At 41.2% G+C, this 21634-nt stretch overlaps 1 protein-coding gene across 1 annotated transcript; it reads left to right on the top strand.

Annotated features, from left to right (window-relative positions):
• The first annotated feature begins 243 nt into the window (after positions 1 to 243).
• On the top strand, positions 244 to 20337 carry LOC149305561 (integrator complex subunit 8-like). The gene is made up of 27 exons (XM_089477402.1): positions 244 to 373; positions 801 to 975; positions 2123 to 2263; positions 2786 to 2857; positions 3095 to 3146; positions 4399 to 4581; positions 4698 to 4805; positions 5351 to 5500; positions 6047 to 6147; positions 6856 to 6997; positions 7795 to 7865; positions 8091 to 8266; positions 8653 to 8786; positions 8934 to 9044; positions 9811 to 10012; positions 10251 to 10372; positions 10922 to 11103; positions 12286 to 12319; positions 12766 to 12822; positions 12901 to 12962; positions 13790 to 13908; positions 16033 to 16136; positions 16646 to 16696; positions 17392 to 17465; positions 18294 to 18358; positions 18862 to 18905; positions 20221 to 20337. Exons 1-27 carry the CDS (start codon positions 244 to 246, stop codon positions 20335 to 20337), a joined length of 2979 nt encoding a protein of 992 aa, XP_089333528.1.
• The last annotated feature ends 1297 nt before the right edge of the window (positions 20338 to 21634 follow it).

Here is a 21634-nt window from a genome sequence, read left to right as displayed (position 1 = left end):
ATGCTTGGGAATATATCTGTTTACCCTGTTACCAAGGTAACTGAATTAGGTGCAGTAGAGGGGCCAATTTTAGCACCTTTGGCAAAGTGGAGTCCACTCTGAGGACCTGCCTATGCACAGAGTTTTCAGTAATGGTTGATTGTATTCTTTTGATGTGATCTGGGTCTTTTTCATTGTTCGCTAGATAAATCTGACCAAATGAAAAAGAAAAACCAAGGTGGTGATAAAGGAGCGGCAAAGAAGATGAGTGCAGAAGCTGCAGATCGCGAGGCAGCGACTTCAAGCCGGCCGTGCACCCCACCACAAACTTCGTGGTTTGAATTCTTGTTGGATGAATTCCTGTTGGAAAGCCACTTGATGAAAGCTTCTCCTGGTAGCTATATGCCCCGGTAGCACTTATATACACACACACACACGTGTGTGTGTGTATATATATATATATATATATATATATATATATAAAATCATAATTGTTATGTTAATAGGTATAAAATACCTGACCGATGACATTATTCATGGCATGCCCAGCACTGCAGTGAAGCATACAGTGGCTTGGGGAACGCAAAAATCTTACCTTTTAAATATCAAAGCCTTCAAATAAAACTCTTGTGCTAAACAAATCCAGTACTTGGTTGCTAGAGCAGACATCTGTTAAAGTATTCCGTGATTAGGCAACTTTTAATCGGATTGTGATACGGTTTTCTATTTAGCACTAATATCCTGTTTCATGTTTTTCTGGGATTTTAAGGCTCTCCTTTTTTGTTATTTCAATCTTTGCTTCTTCTGTTTTATGATCCTAGATCCACCTCCCGTTCAACTGATCATTCAGTTTTTGGAGCAGGCATCCAAACCCACTGTGAATGAGCAGAATCAGGTCCAGCCTCCAATTGACAACAAAAGAAATCGCACTCTCAAACTGCTGGCTTTGAAGGTGGCTGCTTATTTAAAATGGGATCTTGATATTCTGGAAAAAAGGTAAGAAAGTTATGGGCTAAGCCCCAAACCGTGAGAGTTTTGACTGCACTGAACTCCAGCAGTGGGGGTTCTCTGATCAACGCCTCACTTCCTCTGATCAACTCCCCTTTTATTGATAAAGACCAATTCTGGTCCCTTCGTGATGTAAGAAGTACAGTTTAGTGAATAAAGCATCTATAGTACACATTGGATGCCAATTAGCACAATGATTTTTGCAAATCTTGTCTGCAAACAGAAGCAACTCATTCATCCAACTGTCCTTAAAGTCCCTTTAAGCCTTAATAAAGTTCTTCATGAGTACTTTTAATATGCAGTCTGTGGCAGGGAATCCCTCCGTTTAAATCTGAATAGCTCCCCGCTCGCAGGGTTTGTTGATCCAGCTCCAGAGCTGACTGACATTAAGTATATCGTGTGCAAGGAAATGTGTTCAGGCAAACATATCACCTGCACAGAAAAAAGCTGGGGGTGGGGGAAGGGACACCATGAAAATGTACCTCTCAGCTATTATTTGCATTAAAGTGGATATGATGGCTGGAGCGTCTCTTTTTTTTTTTATTGGTTCCCTGAGTATTCTGAGCTCTTAATGTTCAGAGTCTTATACGTGGCTTAAGCATTTTTTTTTTTCTTTTGACATTTGAATAAAACTGGAAAATTATGGCTATTTGTTACCAGCCGGAATAGTTAGAGTACTTTTATCAGACATTAGAACCGGTCAGTGGTTGCATTATATGCACATGTTATTATAGTTACTGATTCTACATTTTAGACTGTATTTGTGTTGTGTAAATTATTTTTGTTCAGATATAGTTACTAATAAGCTGCAGGCAGTCCCGTATTGGACGCTTCTGTCTGATTTTACTCCCAGATGAAGAAATCCTTGCCCAAGTCTCTAATTAGATTTTCAAAATGTCTAAAAACATATTTACTTTCTTTAGTTGTATTTTGTGTAAATTACTTTTAACATAGCTTAAATTTATGATGACACACTATTGCTGCCATGTCTTCTGACACAAAATGCTAGTCGTTAAGGACTTGTTTGGGAAGCATGGAGTAAGGACCTAAGGCCTTCAACATGTTATTAACCTATTAAATATAGAGAAATTGTTTTCAAAGTAGCTTCTCTGTTCAACAATCTTGTTCTGTTCAGTTTATCAGTCCCTGTCTTGAACATGCTGCTGAATGAGTTGCTGTGTGTAAGTAAAGTGCCTCCAGGAACAAAGCATGTGGATCTGGACCTCGCCAGCCTACCTCCAACCACTACTATGGCGGTCATGCTGTATAACAGATGGTAAGGTGGACAGAATCACCTAGTTTAATGATAGCCGGGACACACAGGGCTATCTGTGGACCCGTGCAAGGAGTGGGAGCTTGGAGTATTTACGGGAAGGGAATTATTAATGAACATTGCAGATGCAAAGGGGAGGACTATCTGTTTTGCATTATATACAGTAGAGCCACACAGACAGGCCATGCTGCTGGAATGTATTGTCACTGCATAATTTCTTAAAATGAAGCCGTTTTCTAAACCATGTATTTCGTACACCCATAGAGGTAATAGCCTGATATCTGTATGAATTATGTGGTCACTCTGGTGCATGAATGCTTGTTAAAAATCTGACTCAAGAGGCACGTATTGAGAGGCTATCATTTTGTATTCAGGATGTGTGCAGGGTTTAATAAACTGTACAACGTCTATCATTTACAGCATCCATGAGGAGGTCCTAAAGCTGTCTGTTGGCCATAGAGACCGGAAAACATTTTGTCTTTTGTCATTAAATGCTGTCTTGTTGGCATGTCTCGTCTGTTCCAGGGCCGTCAGGACCATCGTTCAGAGCAGCTTCCCAGTAAAACCTGTTAAGCAAGGCCCTCTACAGCCTAGTGTGTAAGTACTGTGTGTCCCAATACATTTCTTACATTTTAATACACTTAAATATTAAAATGATGTGTTAAGCAACTGTATACCCATATAGCCAACCTTTTCATCCCGGTAAACTGAAATTATTACTTATATTATTAAATGCTTACTTTTGCACTTTTCATATTCTTGATACCCACTTGCACTCTTCATAAGGTATTATTTATGAACCTGTATCATTATTTTTCTTGTTTTGATTGCCAGAATGAATCAAATTCAACAAGAGAAGGAACTCACTGAAAGCATTTTGAAAGTGGTAAGTTGACTTGTGTTTTTATCTTTTTCCAACCAAGTTCTGCACACTCTCAATGTATTTTTCCATAGCTGCATGGTTCAGTATTTATGTCCTATGAGTTTTGGTTATTTGAGGATATAATGCAGTAAGTAGGACTAATCAGGCTTGGGGGAACTTTTCTTTAGGTTTTCTAGTCAGGGCTAAAAAAACCACTTGCACACACCAAAGTGCAGTACTCTTTCCAGTACTGGAACTTTGGTGCCGCTCTCAGGCACCGTTAATCCCACCACAAGCACTCAAAAAAATGTAAATTTGAATCACTTTCTGAACCAACTGATGCACAGACCAATCTCTATATATAAATGTATAGATTGACATTACTATATATTATGTATGTTGCTTTATTATCATTTCCCTCCCAGTCCCTTTACAGAGAATGTATCCCCTGTAACTCTCCAAGATGCCAAACATTAGCATTATCAAGATAATAAAATGTTGTACATTTAATGGATTTTCTTGTATGAATTCAGATAGATAGGTGTTGTTGCTGAAGGGACACTCGACTGTCCCAGGGATCTCTTTTTATATGCATTTTTTAAAGATGGGCAAAAAAATGTACTTACCTTATGGAAAAGCTGCAGCTTCCCATCCCTCAGTGTCCTGATGTTTTTGTCCCAATGATTGACTGCTAGTCAGTGTCTGAAAAGGGCTGCCATTAAAACCATTAGGGCAGCGCTTTCCACACATGCACCCCAGGGTCTCCTTAGACCCTTCCCTCCAGCGGTCGCTGAGCCAGGGCTGGAGCTGGCTGGTGGTAGGTATAGCACAGACAGGAGAGATACATTTATTAGGTCTGGAGGAAGGGGCAAACGAATATAAGGATATTCTACCGCTCAACTTTGATATGCATTAAAGTGCACAGGGTTGCAGCGGTAACATTGAAGATACTGTAAGTCAAGGGTTGAGTTTGGGGGTTCATGTTGCATATAATCCTGTGTGATTTGTTTGCCATCTTTTTATGTTTGTTTTTTTTTCCTTTCACTTTGTTGGCCTTCTAGCCATTTGTTGGACTCCTAGTCAATAACAACAAGCTGTGTGGAAGTCAACCAGTGGATTTTGTGAAATATTGATCTGTGTGTGTAACGTAGAATGATATCCAGATCTAGGGAACCGCTCGCCTACCTTTTTAAACAATGTTGGCTCCTCGTGGAGACTAAACAGGACTCCGGCTGTTCAAACTATTTATATCAAGCGGTTGTTTTTCTCCCTTCAGCTAAAGGAGCAATTGGAGGATTCAATGACTGTGCTAGAAGGAGGTCTCAAACTTAAAAGAGACTTCTTTATCCATACCATGAGGACCTTGGACTTGTTGGCTTTGGAGCCTGGTGTGGTCAATGGAGAGACTGAGAATTCAACAGCTGGCTTCAAAATCAGTTGTGAGGAAATGCAGTGCCAGGTAAGAGTGTAATGTTGTACAATGACATTTATCTTCTGCACTTCTCCCAGCCCATACAGCATATAACATGCATCCATTCCACAAGATTTAATAACAATTCATTTTTTTGTTTGCAGGTTTGCTATGACCTTGGAACAGGTTATTTCCAACAAGGACCCACAAACCCTTCAAGTTACGAGAAAGCCAGAGACCATTTTTTTAATACTAAGCAACTTCTTTCAAAGGTATAATAATTTAATAAACTCTTAAATATATAGGAAATGGGTCTAAATGCTGACTGAGTGATGCAGTGTAAGAATAGCACAGAATCGGATGGCAGATTTGGTCTGTCCATTTGTTTCAACCAACTGTAAAACCTCTAATCTTACTTGATCTTTGCACTTATATATATTATTTTATCCCATGCATATTGCAATTTCACCCCTCATATTGGCCTCTACTACTTCTGCTGAAATGCTGTTCCACTTATCCACAGTGTAAATGTGTGTATCTATATATGTGTATATATTTTTAATAAAAAAGGCACGGATGTAAAATGCTGGTTTACACAAAGTGGAGTTTAATCTGCTTTATTTAAAAGATGTATGCTATCAAATGCAGTCTCTGAAGATAATTAATAGACTGTAATAGGGGAGCGACAAGAATATCTGCATATAAATGTAAATTAATTTTCATACATTTCCTGTATTTTTTGTAAATCTTTCCGTTGCTTTAAAATCCAGTTTTCCTTTACGGCTGATGTATGCCTTTTTTTTTTTTTCTTTTAAAGATTGGTACGGGGTCCCAGCTCTCCATAGATGAGAAGAGGTTAGCAGGATACTGCCAGGCTTGCGGGGTCCTCGCACCTTCAAAGGCAACTGTCCAGCAGTCAACACCCTACAGTCTGATCCACAGCTACATGAAGGCCGCTAATTACCAGGTGACTCGGGACGCTGACATACTCACCGTTTGGATCGTGTGAACGGGCATTTAAAATATCTGGGATCGGTTTTTCCCCTTCATTTCAGATTTTTTATTTTTTTATTTTTTTTGTTTACGAATTTATCAGGCTTTTTACTTTATTGTAGTCCAAAGGAAGATTGGAGCAATACAATAAAGCAGTTGTTTAGTTATCTTAACTTAGATATCTCAATTTCCATATGGCATTACTTTTACCGCTGCTTCCGGAAGGCCTTTCCACCTGTCGACTTCCACTTCTGTGAGCTGAAATGATTCAACGCTCAGGTTAATGAGCTGACCACCAGAAGACGTGGCTCATGGCTTTTAAATGCAGCAATGAGAGTGTATATTACGTCAATTGTAGTTGTGTAAAACATCTAATGTAAGATTTCAGGCAATAGGCCAGCATTGTAACCCTATACAGAACTCGCCCCTCTGCTGTTCTACCTCCAGCTAGTCAGTAGCTTCATCTTCTAATGTCTATAAATGAGTTTAACGGTTTTTTTCTCCCCTTCGGCTTCTTAAGGGCGTACTAAAGATTTTCATGGAAGATAACTTGACCGGCACTTTACCAGACCAGTTCAGACAGTCCGTTTTAAGAGAGCTTTTCCAGAAAGTACAACAAGGGTAAAAACACGCATATGACGTTGTAGGCGATTAACAGAAAAGATTTGGATAATTATAATCCTTTGTTATTATTTGTACGGACTACATGAAAGAGAATGCCCGATTCAAAGCAAGGTATTCAGCAGAAACGTGAAGAAAATGCTTTTTATTATAGTGATAAGATCTCACAGTTTTATATGCTCGTTAAGAAAGCAATGGCAAAAATGGGTTTCAAGCTGCTGTTGGACCCCAACTCCCATGATTCTCTGCCTGCCTCTCTTTAAGGCCATAACCCCAAATTCAAGCAATCAATAAAAAATGGCTCTTACGTAGCCTCCGCTGCTTGTTTCTTCTCCGGTTTTTTTTATACCTATAATCTAAATATTTTGCTCTGTATAGTTAAATTACAATTTTTTTTCCCTTGCATTTAGAACATATTTCTGGTTTCCCGAGGGAAGCCAGCAATAACAACTCTTGGCAAGGATGACCAGCTGGCTCACGCTGTTTTCTTCTATGCCGGTTCCTGTCATCCATGGACAATAACAGAAAATGATTCAATTTATTCATTTTTTTATTAAATGGCGATTTAAGTTGAAGCCATAGTCAAACTCTTCGTGTCTAAAATTCAAGATCAGCTAGGATTCTATTCATACTGTTAATATAACGCATATATTGTTAATGTTTTGATAATCCTGTTCCTTTCAAGAGTAAATGTCCGATTCCCCGCAGGAATGAGGCTCTATCAGAGATCTGTTTCAAAATCTGTGCCTGCAACACGGTTCGTGATACTCTTAAAGAGCGACCTGTCAATGTTCAGTTTTACCTGCTCTTCATGAAACCCAGTAAAGAGAAAATAGACTTCCTTCTCGAGGTGAGACATAATCGTCTATTTATCAACAAAGGGTTTTTTGGGGTTTTTTTTTCTCTCTCTCCTCTCTCTTTAATCCCCCCCCCCCCCCCCCATAGTAGAGCAGACATTTTTCTTGTCCCCTACCAAAGGACACTCCAGCCTTTGCACATGTGTAAAGTCTTTCCATTGATCTTTATGGGAGCACTTTCCTGGCCCTGATTGGTTGCTTAAGCTGTCAGTCAGTTACAAGAGTTTCATTGGAAGTACTGTCCTGTCAATCTGTGATAAGGCATCTTGTCGGATCTTGCCAGAGAAGATTTGCAGGATGACTGCCAATTCTGTGTCAGGCAAGTCTTTCTTTTATTTTGGCTTATGGAGAATGCCTATTAAAGTACTCAGAGTGTTAGGGTCACTCACAGCGTACTTTAATATGCATTATTCTATAGTAGGGGTCTCGGGAAGATTTCATCACATAAAAGCAATGCCGAAAACCTAACCGAGGTTTACATGTAAACGTCACTGCAGGGTGCATAGTGATGAACCTTAAAAAAAAAAAAAAAAAAAAAAAAGCTACAACTGATGAAATGTTTCAGGGGTATGTGTAAGGCTAAATTAAACTAAAAAAAAATCACATTACTTATGATTTAATGATATTTAAAATTGCTTATACTCATTTTTCAGTTTTAAGTATTCATGTTCTTTGGCTGCACCACAATTAATGGTTTTATCCGTTAATACTAGGGTTTGAGAAGGAATCAGTGTATACGAGTATTTTATATTCCATGTCATTAATCCATTTCTGATGCCTAATCCATCAGGTATTTACTAGAACATTCAAATTTGAACAAGCCACGGAATCCGAGAAAAGGGCAGTCGCCTCATTTTTAAAGTAAGTGTATTTTCTTGTTGTGCTCCTTATTTAACAAACTTGCCATCATATCATAATGGAGATTGGGAGTTTGTTTCTTTATCTTTAGACTTTGATGAAATGTAAAGCTATTCGATGTAAAAAAAAAAAAAAAAATTATAATTCCTGCACATTCGCATTATATACCACTATAGGGAGAGAATGATGTCCTAATGCTATAAAATAGGTTTCTGCTCTTCTCTGTAGGAACCTTTGCCTGGGCATTGAGGATCTGCAATTTGTTTTCATGATTTCTTCCCATGAGCTTTTTATAAAGCTGTTGACCGATGATGAGAGAAAGATGTTGGTGGAACAGATACGCAAGAGAACCTCACGGGTCAATCTTTGTACCAAGCCTGTGACCTCCTTCTATGACGTACCAGGTGAGATGTTATGGGGTATAATTATAAGTGTGTCTGCAAATTAGTTTTAACTTGGTAATTATTCTTCCTTCTGAACAATTTTTTTCTTTCTTAGAATTGCGTTTGATTTCTGTGGTTGGTCTGGTTTGTATTTGTTTGGCACTATATACATTAAAGTGCACAAGGCAGTCAGCCTGGTAATCGGTTTAATGCTTCATTTCCAGCACCTTGTATCTATATCATTAGTTTGTATATTATTTTATAATAAAATGTGTTTATTTCCAAGGCCTGGTCATTTATAATAATCTGCCTGGTTAGCAACGTGCCCAAGGGAGATAAATTGTGTCTGCTTCCATACTAACCATACCAAGGTTAAATATATCTCTTTATTGTGCTTGACGTTTCAGCCTCTGGAAGTGTGAACATTGGTCAGTTGGAACATCAACTCATCCTCACCATGGACCCCTGGAGAGTCCGACAGATCTTGATAGAGCTGCATGGTATGACGTCTGATAGCCAGTACTGGACAGTGTCCTGCAAGGTAGGAACCCTTCAGCTCCAACCCTGTTGCTGGGGGAGGATTATGCAGGCTGCGGTACATTGTGTGTGTGATTCATTGTTTTGTGATCAATTAAATTAAGTTGCTTTGCTAAAAACACTTTTATTTTTCATTATGATATCTTTTCAGTGGGAAGTCCCGTCTATTTACAGCGGAATAATCCTGAATATAAAAGATAAACTGACGCGGGACCTCATTTATATCCTCTTGGCTAAAGGCTTACACTGTAGTGCAATTAAGGTAATTTGTGTGTTAACTTACCTAGTGGCTCTAGATTTCAGCAACAAAAACAAGCACTTCCACAATGGGTTTTTTAAGAGAAAGCATTGATTTTTAATACCATCCCCCTTCTCACATAAACAAACGGCTGGTTAGGCTCTAGGACTGCGATGTTAGTTAATACCCATGGGAGACAGATCTTGCAGTTGTTGTGTGTAGATCCCATTACTCGTTTTAGCATTTAGTAAAACGTGAGACAATGATCAAGAGACCACCGTACATGCAACAGAATTAAATAGCGTTTGTACAGCGTGCTTGATGGGGCGTTTATACTTAAAGGTGTTCAGTGATCCTGATACCCTGCTGTCCGCCCTCCCTGCCTGTCTGTCCAGTTATTCTGCCTTGGGTAGATAGTCCAAGAACATAAATTAGTTATCCTGTTATTTCTATGATTTTTGATTATCATTTTTTTTTAAAGCAGAGGGGTCCAAGTCAATACTTGATGGCTTCCAACACAGCAGCTTTTCAGGAATTTCTCTTTGCTATAGGATGTTAATCGTTACATTGAATCCCGGTTACTGAAAATATAGTGCTTTAGCTTTACGTGGAACTCTCAGCTTATTTACCATCTTTTGGTTTGTAGCCGTGTGTAATTGCAGACATGGTTTGTTTGGGCAGGGTCCTCCTCACCTTGCTTCTGTAAGTCAAGATTGTCCCATTGTTCAGTGCTGAGGAATATGCCGGCGCTCTGTAAAGAAACGACATGCGTGTCTGTGTGTGTTTTCAGGATTTCCCGCATGCCAAGCAGTTGCTGTCTGCCTGTCTGGAGCTGGTGACAGAGTTCTCCCCTAAGCTGCGGCAGGTCATGCTCAATGAGATCCTGCTGTTGGACATTTATACCCACGAGGCTGGATCCGGTAACTCTGGAGAGCGTCCTCCTCCGGAACTCATCAGCCGAGTACGCGGGTATCTAGAAATGAGGATTCCTGGTAAGTAGACGGGAAACTTATGTAAAAGTTCTGCCTGAATTGCAAAAATAAGTTTTAACCATTGGATATTTACGGGTTTCATCCATTGCCACCGCTGTAAGACTTTATTTTTGTCTCCGGGATCAAACATGTTTTTGTAAAGAATATAAACTCTGATATCTGATCTGATCCTTATTGCTTTTGTTTCTTGAGGTTTTTTTTTAACGATAGTGATGGTATCTGTCTGTTTGTCCCGCAGACATTCCCCTCCGACAGATCGTGGCAGAAGAATGTGTTGCCTTTATGCTGAACTGGAGAGAAAATGAATACTTGACGCTGCATGTGCCGTCATCCCTTGTGCAGAATAATCCTTACGTAAAGGTAAGGTCTTCAGGGGGTTTATATAGTCAGCTCCAGATACTGTAAGCCTGCAACCGGACACATTAAGCCTGGTTCCAACTCGCCAGTTAGTTTAGTATACTTTTTGTTTTCTTAGTGACCCTATTCAAGGAAAATGACCACCTATATGCATATTTCCAGGCTTCAGGGGTATGCGTGTAAACCCCTCTCTGGCGTTGCCAAGTTGCTTGTTGAACTTGTTAAATGACAGAAATGTTATTAAAAAAAAATTAAAGTGACTACAGCTTAAAGCCAAATGGCTTGTCGAGATTTTGTTCTCCCTGGAAGACCCTAAGTCACGCCTGGCCTTGTATTCCCAAAATAGCGTCATGCTTTATAAAGATACTAATAAGGTTAAGTGTGTGATTTAGGTGTGAAGGGCTAGTAGCAAAGCAAAAATCTATTCTGCTATTATTCCAAATAAACAAATCTATTTAAACGCTAAGGAAAGGGTTCATTCTGTTGAATGTTTAAGAAGCCGCTTTGTTATATAGTTGTGATAGATTAACGCATGTGACGTTTGGGTTTCAGCTGGGACAGCTATTGGCGGCCACATGCAAGGAGCTGTCTGGTTCGGATAGCCGGAGGACAGCTAAAGAACTATGGGAGGTGGTGGTGCTGATCTGCACGGTCTCCAACCAGCACAAGAGAGCCACTGATGGCAGGATTAGCCTGATCAAGAACAGAGATTCCACAATGGGTATCATGTTTCGGTGCGTAGCCGCCATTAATGCTCACTTCATGGGATCGCCAACCTGACTTTCTATTTACTCTTACTTTCTGAATAATGTACACTGCAGGCTTTGCATGAAAATCCAAACAGGTTTTCCTACATAAAGAGGGAGTGGAGTTACTGTTTGTGCCAGAAGATAAAAGGTTGGGTTAAGTAATTATCTGTCTTTGTGTAGATTAGACAACTCTGGACAGAAAGTCCGTAAATATGATGGCGCAGAGCATTTATAAGTAAATGTATTAGTAAAGTGGCCAAAGTCTTTAGCAGCAGAAGTGGAACAGCCATTTTAAAGTTAACACTGAACTAATTAAATACAAATAACACAAGTTATGGTGGGTAAAGGTGATGGGAAACCCTTCCACCTAAAATTAAGGGGTAGTAGAAGTATTATTAAACACTCATCTACAGACACCAGACAAGCCAGAAGGCTTGTTTCTCCCTCAGAAATCTCATGCTGCTGCCACAACCACAGGGGATTCTGGGTAGGCGCATGCAAATAAGGCCAACAATGATCCCCTTTTGCCTCTATATCCACTTTATACATGGATCCGTTGAATGCCATAACTTTTGTTATTGGTATTTCTCGTGCTTCCCCAAGCTTTAAATAGTAAGCCAGTATCCCAACCTCATGTTGACGAGTCCCGTTAAGGACGAAACAGCTGTCCATGAGCGGTGATCTGGCTACTGCACCTCTTACCCAAGTTTTGTCTAAAGGCTGTCCTGTACAGCGGGCAATTACTTTCAAGGGATCCATGTATTTGCATGCGCCTACCCAGAATCCCTTGTGGTTGTGGCAGCACCCTGAGATTTCTGAAGGAACAACAAGCCTTCTGGCATGTCTGGTAGATGTGGATGAGTGTTTAATAATTAAATGCAGCAATAGAAACATCATTCCTGGTAGTCGTGAATGCCAAACCCTTACCAGAAATAGTTATTCATTTTGCACCTAGAAATGTCCACCTCCGTTCCCTGAACGCAATACATTTGAAAAGGCCAGACACCGCAAACGCCCTAAAATATCCCCAATATGGAGCATACAGCCGCATGCGTATAATCTCAAATATGCTGATCCTATCCTTTTTTATATGAATTTACTTAGTCTGGAACATCATAATGTTTCTCTACGGTCTCTCCCTAATTACTTTCTTTTCCTTCTTTCCAGGAGCGAGCTTATTTCTTTCATAAAGAAGTTCCGCGTAAGTCTTAAAGATTATATTTAAACAAAAATATATATATATCCTTCTCTCTGAATATGTCCACATTTTAGCTTTTTAGTACATATCATAGTGGAGATGTATATCATGTATACATAAAAAGCATTCTATCAACATTTATTACTACCCCTCCCCTCCAAAATATTTTCTTTTATTTAATTCCCATGGGCAGAGTTTGCAATCGGATATCCCTGATTTGTTAGGATAAGCCTGATAGCAGGAGCAGACCCTTAATGATGCATACTAAGGATGATTATTATTATCTTTTATTTATATAGTGCCAAAACTTTCATCTTTTTCTCACTTATTATGCAAGCGCCTCATTTAGTAAGTAAGCCCCACTCACACCTGAACTGCTTAGATTGTTTCCGGGGGCTACTGATGATCCATCAGAAACTTTATAAAATGCTTTTACTTTTCTTTTTCAGGAACCGCTGGTTTTAACCACATTGATGTCCCTCTTTGTCAAGCTCCATAATCTCCGGGTCAGTATACTATCTTGTTCATTTCAAAATAACAAATGAGTTTGGTTTTTGTACTGAGTTTGCGCTTGTTTCCCGCAGGAGGATATCGTAAATGATATTACAGCGGAGCACATTTCCATCTGGCCATGCTCCATACTAAAGTAAGAGCTCTTTCCTCCGTTTAAAGGTTTTTTTTTTTAACGTTCCCGTTTATTGCGTGTTCCGCAGCAGATTTCCCGCTGGATAGCGCACCCACGGGTGGATCTCACTCGCTTACTAATCTGCCACTGTTTTTCAGTTGACTTTTTACTGTATGAACCAGGGTTCTTCAAACTTGGAGTCGGACCCCTATATTGGGGGTCACTAGACTGCACTGGGTCCCTGCCCTCACTGCACTGTACAGTAGCATTTAACCCTGTAATTGTGATTACCAAGAAGATCTTAAGTGATAAAAATAACTTCCTGATTGATTACGGTCTTCCAAATGTGTTTTAAAAAACTTGCTCACAAGTCAAAAATTACCCCCTTCCCCTGTGAGCTTTTTATTGGGGGCGTTAGCTTAAGATATATATATATTTTATTTATAAATGCATAAATACTGCATGGAGTCACGGGAAGAGAGCCTGAAGAACAATGATGTAGACAACAAATGGACAACCACTCTACACGAAATGCTGTCCTGTCTGCGGCTGCTGTGATCGGCTTCGAAACGCAGCTCTCTGTACAAAGCGAGTTCTAACGGCCCCTTGTTTTAGGAGCGAGTCCCTCTCTGGACAGCACGCTTGCCTTGGTGGTCTCCATAATTCTTTACAATCATACTCGCCTTTCAAATCCCTTATGCTGTGCGATTATTTTCTTTTTTTCCTGCCAAATTACCTACAGTGGCGGATCTTTAAGCCTAATGGCGAGAAACGGGTAACGGTAGGAAGTTTTGTGTTTTTATTATTTGAAAGTATATAACGTACGCATCTGACTTCTCTGCTTTCAGCCTCCAGTCTGTAGACTTTGACGCCGTCTCGGTGACGTTGAAGGAACTGGTAAACCACTCTCTAACGATTAATTCAAACAACTACTCGTGGCTCAGTATCCAGGCAGATATATATTACGGTATGTTTCGTCATCTGCGTGTCAAACTGAATTAAATGTCTGCAAGCGTTTCCAGCTGCTGGTTTGTCAAGGGCTTTGCACGTACTAATATTGTGATCGGGTCCTTTTATTGTGCTCCTTACATGCTTCCCTCTGCAGTCCCTTTCAGCGACTGTGTGTTTGACGTTACTAAATACTACTATACTGTCGGCCGCTATATAATAAGACGCTCGGTTTGAATGCTCGGCTCTCACCTTGGCTGTCGGTGGAGGATGGGAAGACCACCGTGTCTAAACAGCTGTTGCTGGGTTGTAATGCTGCACAGAGAGCTGGAGTTGCGCTTTGGTAGTTATAACGCCTGGCAGCCCCACACAAGGCTTTGTTTATTCAATTCCCCCCCCCCCCAGAAATTAGTTCTTGGTCTTATTATTTTTGTATTTATTATTTTGCCAGTAAGGCAGAGTGAAGTTCTAATTGATTAGTGGTTTTATAATGACATTTGTTTGAATTCAAATCAGGTATTCTGTTCAAGATTTCACCCTCTCGTGCGCTATTATTTCTTGTCTAAACATTATAGCTACTCTGGCAAGATCTGAATAACTGGGAATTTAGGGTGACTATAGCAGCCCTTAAAATCTGGCAGTCCTTCAAAAAAAAAATAAATAAATAAATATATAGATATATATATAGATATTATGCATTGTGCAAGACAGAGGTATACATATAAATGTCCCCAGCAAAAGGGAACGGCTGCTCGAAGTCTGATTGTCTTAGTTCCTCAAAGCCGACTGCGACCGATGTTAAAGAGCAGATCCAGCTACTTGTGACTGCGAGAGACGGCTGAACCAACAGCCCATCTTATAGCCTCGTAACCATACGATTCCCTGAGAAAAGCTTTGCTTTCGAGGCACGTATCCGGGAAAGATTGCGCAACCACCTGGTGACGAAACAGCTGTGTATATGTCCCTGTGTAGAAACGCCATCAGAAAACTGATGAGGCCGGTTATGGCTGTACTCAGAATGTATTAAATGGTTGCATAAATATAACTTTTTATACCGAGTATCTAAAGATCTGGCGCTGTTCCCAGAGATCTAAACCTAAATTTCAAATGCACAATGGTACCGAGTTATTTACAACCTCGATATATGCCGACCTTTTCCCAGGTGAAGCCTCCAATGGGAGGAAGAGGGCTCTTGGTTTGTATCTCTTCTTCCATTTATTCGAAGCGTTTGGGGGCTGATGATTACTGGGAGCTAAGAGAAGTGATCTCTATTTTTTGGAAGCCAATATATCCCTTTTGTATGTTTTGATACTTGCCGTCCCTGATTTATCTCCTCCGTATGCGTTCGATGAAGGGATTTGTTTGAAGCTTATGTAGAAAAGCATTTCATTGCTCTGTGCCAGATCTTTAGATACTTAAGAACCCACTGAATAAATTCTGGGCGCAAACAACATGATTTTCGTTATTTGAGAGAGGGAAATGTATTAAATGGGAGCAGCACATAATGTTGTAAAGGTATTTTTGATTAGTTCAGACCAGATTTGTACGGGTAGAGTGAAGAGAGTGCAGAGAACTTCAAGGGGAAAAATACATTCTCCTGAAGCATAAAATACAGTCCACTACGGCGTAGGTTGGAAATTCATCTGGAGGCAGCCATACTAAAGCCAGCTTTGAGCCAAGATATCACGACTGACCACAAGCGCTACACTAGGCCGATTCTTTACAGCAATACAAATAAAGTCTGTTTGTGACCGGCTGAGTAATTAAGACAGAGGCATTCTGATGTTTACTACAGGCAGCATGAATAGGAGTCGGGGGTTTTGTCTTCTATATGGGGCTAAGATAACCAAGCTAGAACATATACAAATGGCTAATTTGCTAGTGTTGCCATCTTTTGGCACAAAGCTATGTTTTTTTTGGGGGGGGGGGTGGGTGTTATTTAGTTTTACCCTAAATGCCTCTAAAACTGCACTGATTGGAGGGAAACACGAGCTATAGGTAGTCTTTATATGCTAAAAACTAAGGATGTGACGCTCCTCCTTTTAAGTATAACTTACACTTACATACATGGACCCAAATAACTGTCTGATGTATTCTGTTTTAAGTCCTTTTTTTTTTTTTTTGTGTCTTTTACCTTCTTCAGCCGCCAACGAGTATAGCGCTGCCTTAAACTATTATCTTCAGGCTGGGGCCGTCTGCTCGGATTTCTTTACTAAAGAAGTTCCACTCGAAATTTACTCGGATCAGGTCAGTACCCGATATATTATTTCTACAGGGGACAGCCAAGTCTCTGCAGCTCCTTATACCGTTTGTCCCCGACTCATTAGTTGTGTTCATCAAACTGGCAGCGTTCCTGAAGGGGAGAGGAATTGGAACGTATGTTCTGGTGAGGCTGGTACTGGTGGCCATTGCTGTATTTAAGGAGGTTGCCCTGGGCCGCCCCCCCTAGCGGCCGATATCCTTCCTCAAGCCTGACGACCTCTATTCCGGGCCTTGCCCTCCTCCTCCGAAGGCGGTGTAAGAGAAGATGCTACGAAGGCCGTCCAAGTCGGAGGTCTCCTCCACCATCTCCTTGATTGACAGCACAATGGGCGAGTGGCATTATAAGCGAGTCAGACTGCACATTGCGCTGATTGCCTCCTAATGCAGCAGAGGGGCTGCAGCCTCCCCCTTCTGTCCGCCTGCCACCTAAATACTCTCTCTTACGGATCCTCTGTTTAAAGTTCTTCTGTTTACTTATTTGTGTTTTCATACAGGTGATAAAAAGGATGATAAAATGTTGCTCAATGCTGAACTGCCACACGCAAGTGAGTGTTTTTTTTTTTTAGTTGGTGTTTTTTACTTTTTAATGTTTTCTATCAGAGTACTCTGCAGAGCTCCCTATCCTTACGTGACATGTGACTATTAATACGTTGTGACAGTCACTGAGATTAAACAGAGCTGCTTCGCTAGCCGTAAGGTTTACCTTTGATTTGCTGTTTGTGTGCTCAGATTTGGTAAAATTAAAACATGTAAACTGCCAGCTCTGCTGAGCCTTTTCAACTCGCAATAGACTGATCTACAGATCGGATGTTAGAATTTCACGTGTCGAGAGAGAGCTGAACACCTGTCCCGCGCAGTCTGCAGAATCCACAAAATCCATTTTCAATGAAGACCCCATGAAAATTTTAAAGACCCCGCATTAAAGTGCGTGTGATGGCTGGAGTGTCTTTAGTAGAAGGGCTAAGCCGGTCCGTATTAATGTTAAATTAAATTAGGATCTGCTCAGCCTTTCTTATGGAAGAAGCTTTTCGGGATGGGCGGAATACGTTGTGCGATCGTGCAAATTCGTGCTTAAATGAATGAACGTCAGTCGTACATTGCAGGTCTGTTCCGTTCTGGTGATGATTAGTTGCCTATCCATGATTGGGGTGATGCTGATATGCCTGCTTCATACTGTCTCTGCCGCAAAGTTATGCCAAACGAGTAAAAAATTATTCTCTTCGTCCTTTTCGCTTCACAGGTAGCGATACTGTGTCAGTTTCTCCGAGAAGTTGACTACAAAACCGCCTTTAAAGCCTTACAAGAACAGAACAGGTAATGGCAAAAAGAAAGGTGACTTACTTATGAATCACCAGGAAGTATGACCCGCTGCCAAGATAAATATCTAACCGTCGCTAGGAAGACAAAGTAAATGTCCCAAATCCTGGGCAGCATCATAGTAAACATTAAGAATCACGGTGTGGGAGACATGGTGGGCAACGACAGGGACTGTTAAGGCAAGCGATGCATTTAACTGTAACCAGAACACCTTATTTTCATTATTTTAAAAAAAAATTATATATATATATTAGTGATAAAGCTCCCCAAAGGCACAAATCGCTTACATCGTATCGGTAACTACTATACATACAGATCTTCCATATAATGTTTAAGTCTCCATCCCCAGGCCTGCCCTGTGCCCAGCATGAAGAATCCTGTAGAGCCGATTGGCCTCGTCCCCGTTCCGTTATCCAGTGCAGATCCTTGCGATGGCGCGCAGCTAGTCTTGAACTCATCTGTTAGCAGATAATGCCCCGTGGTGTGATGTGCCCCTAGTTTTACTGGAAGGACATCCGTGAGGGCGACATGGTTTGCTTCGCTGCAAAAAAATGACGTCCCCTTAAAGTCTAAAAAAAGTGAAGCAGCCTTCATGTATCGGTATTGAAGGGAGATGCCAATCTTACAATAACCGGGGGCTGTAGTCTGGGGGGCGAAGCCGTGGGTACAGAGCTTTTCACAGTGAAGTTGCGTTGTTCCTGCACACAACGTGAGATACATTGTCTTTATTTTTCATATGAAAACTTCCACTGGGTCTTACAGGTGCTTCCAGACGGTCACCACGTAATATGTAGCTAAAGTCATTAACGGTGTTTTGTTTTGCAGTCACGATGGGATGGATTCCTATTATGAATACATCTGGGATGTCACTATTTTGGAATACTTAACACGTATCCTTTCCATAATGCATATACGCGCATGTAATATGTATAGCACACTTTGGGTTATATTCGCTAAGGGGAGAGTGCAGGAGAGGAGTCTTTTCAGCTCCTGCTTTCTATATACATTATGGAGAACCGCAGTGAGTGTCTGCTGGCTCTGTACGAGGTGTAGATAAATCAGTGAGATGTCTCATTATTCGTTGGATTGTACAGGGCTGGTTTAGCCCTCCGGAACTGAGAAACTTGCCGCTGTTAGCCCTTCGTAATTAATGGTCAAGTGAAAGGGTTAAAACCCACAACTCTCCTGCCAGCCCTCCCTCTAGTTAATAATGTAGTTTAAATACTGAAGCAGAATAGAAGCATCATCTTATTTAACCTCGTGCTGTTTGATCTTTGCACTCATTGAGAGGGAATGGAAGTGACCTGTAATGGGGCAGTTGTGGTGGTAACGGGGTAGATGAATAGCTACGCTGCTGAGAACACCGTACCAGGTTTGATTTAACTGTTTCCAGATCTACACCACAAGAGAGGAGAGACTGATAAAAGACAGATTGCGGTGAGTACATACAGTCCATGTCACAATCGAGTGGTCCTTTCCAAGCACTCCTACTCCCATCATGCATCCTGCAAGGAGTGTGAATGTGGCTGCCTGGACATCTATGACCCCTGCAGAGCATCCGCTAGAATATTCCAGCCACATAATATCAACCTGTCTTTCCTCTTAGTAAACAAGTAGTAATACTTTAACTGGCTTTTAACATCAGCGCCTGTCCGGACAAAAGCGTAAAAACCGCCTTCTGGAAGTCAGTGTATTTTCACCCCAGCCCCTTACGGTTATAGAGTGCCCGCTCGCACCTGTCGTATCTGGACATTTTTGTGATAAAATGGGTTTTCAGTCAGAACATGTGAGTTGCGTGTTGGGTTACATGTCCGCATACATGTGCGCAGCGGGGAGAATGAGTTATGACGTAAGGGTCACACAGCGGCGGTGCAGTTTACAGGGCAGCCCCACCCTGCGGTTTTATAGCGTGTAGTTTGTGTGCTGTGAGCAGGAAGCCCCTATACGTGTAGAGGTAATTGGGGCAATTACATCCCACCCGTGTAATGCGTGTTTTTTTCATAAGCAAGGGCTTGCATTTCTTGGGCGATCCCCCAGCCCTGACCCGGGGCCCCAGGTCCGTCACGCTGACCGTCCTCTATGGCATCATCGCTCTCCCCCATAAGCCTACAGAGCAATGACCTGCCAGGGAGCCTTATCACCCAGTATAGTGACTGGCCCCCCCATACTTATATTTACATACGGATTCGATAAAGAGGGCACGTTTGCTTTGCGTTACGGAAGAATCCGTTGTCTGTTATAATGCACACCAGTTTAAATACGCTTTATCCAGGGGCACCGACACTCACTGCATATGCCTCCTTATAATGTAAAGTGAAGTCAGGACAATGAAACTGCAACTCTCACGTTAGCGAATACACGCCGTTACGTATCAAATTGCATCCTGAATATAGATTCTGAAGCATTTAAGACCGTTCTCCAATTTGGTGATTTAAATTGTAAGGTGGAGGGATTGTGAATCCCGATGCCCCGTCCCGCTGGTTTGATGGCGGATCACGCCGCCTTTTCCTTCTGAAGGAGTTGAGTTGCAGCTCAGACTCGGTTAAGTTCCTGCATGAAGTACAGTCAGCCCCAGATTATGCAGAGTGAAGCTTCAGCTTCATTGTGAAAGTTAATATTCCTGTAGCAACCGCGACCTTCCTTATTCTACCCCTTCTAGTAAAGTTGTGACGCCGCACGCAGGCTGGCTACCATAAGCAGCAGGCATTTACTATTTGAGGCTACTTTGAGCCACGATCTCTTCTCTTTGTAGATAAAGGCTATTGGGCAACCAGAGCTGAATTCCAGCAACCCCGAGGAAGTGCTGCAACTTGCCGCACAGAGACGCAAGAAGACGTTTCTCCAGGCGATGGCGAAGCTCTACTTCTAGCATCTCCTGTACGGTTTTATACGTTACACAGAGACCAAAAAATAAAATCCTTCTTTAGCTTTAATACTTATTTACATTTGTGCACACGGTCCTCCTCGCAGAGGCCAAGTATTTACACATTTATACAACCTATTTACAAACATACACAACATCTCACAACACATTATACTCAACCTTTTTACAATGGCTGCCAGTCGGATAAAAAGTCCCAGATTAGAAGTCAGTAAAAAAAAGCTAGTTGGCCCCTTTGAGGTGGTGGGGGAGGGATTGCTATGGCACCTTCATCAAAGTATAAAAGCTGGTTAAGACATTGTATTTCATTAACCTTTTATTTACTGCAGAGCATGTCAAATATTTTCCCAAGATTCCAGCTCAAATTACTCAGTTGAAAACCAATACAGCCCCCTTACGCATTAACCCTTTGTCTCACACACTGGATAGCTGAAGTATGCGTTCATCTGTTCCCATAGGCTTTCCAGAAAGGCAGATTCTAATTTTCTTGAGCCTTTTCTAGGACAGGGAAGCAGACACCGAAATCAGACCCTCGAAAATACGTTTCTTGTATTGCAGGAGGAAAGATCAACCACAAGAACACAAGAAATCGTCCATCTGGAAAATCACAAAGAACATTGTGCCCAATGTTTTGAGGTGTTTAGTTGTATACTCAATACAATGTAATTTTTCCCCATACATTGAAATTGAGGAACAAAATATGTTTACAAGCAGACAGTTTCTACATGAAATAAAAAAAAAAGCATAAACCCATGGTTAAAAATGTCCCTTCCTTATGAATTAAAATGAACTCCATGTTTGATCACAGATGCAGGAAGAAAGCAGCAGCCAGCATGCGTATGCACGAGACTTCTATAAATACTGTGAGGTTAAGGCCAGGTCGCACTACAATATGCAAGCTCCATGCCTGCTGAACGTAAATAGGTACGTAAATAAGGGGCGCTGCCATTACCAAATAAACCTGAAAACGTTCCCCACCAGCAACGAACCATTTGAAGCGGCACATGCTGAGCATACGGAGTGATATGAAAACTCTGTACTGACGTCTCAATGTATCTCGAAGGCCAAAGCCCGTCGGCAAGCTAGGTTGTAAACGCACAAAGACATGGCCTTTTGCTGTCTGCGTCACGTTTTTCTTTCCTCTGATTAGTAGTAATGTTACAATGTATTACCAACAAGATACAACAATGTAAACACACACACTTTAGTTTAAAAGGAACGGGTTTGGTGCCTTTATAATGCAAAGTGAAGCCGCAGAGTTTCATATTCTCATCCTAGCATTTCA

The sequence above is a fragment of the Sceloporus occidentalis genome, unplaced genomic scaffold (assembly GCF_023333645.1).
Source record: "Sceloporus occidentalis isolate IW3139 unplaced genomic scaffold, rSceOcc1.0.p SCAF_11, whole genome shotgun sequence".
NCBI lineage: Eukaryota > Metazoa > Chordata > Lepidosauria > Squamata > Phrynosomatidae > Sceloporus > Sceloporus occidentalis.
This window is presented reverse-complemented; position numbering and strand designations above follow the sequence as displayed.

What these genes read in the sequence shown, in the direction of transcription:
- LOC149305561 (XM_089477402.1), top strand. Translation starts at nt 244, where the DNA reads ATGAGTGCAGAAGCTGCAGATCGCGAGGCAGCGACTTCAAGCCGGCCG. An exon ending in CTTGATATTCTGGAAAAAAG is followed by an intron (nt 976 to 2,122) that starts GTAAGAAAGTTA and finishes TGTTCTGTTCAG; the next exon opens with TTTATCAGTCCCTGTCTTGA. An exon ending in GTCATGCTGTATAACAGATG is followed by an intron (nt 2,264 to 2,785) that starts GTAAGGTGGACA and finishes CGTCTGTTCCAG; the next exon opens with GGCCGTCAGGACCATCGTTC.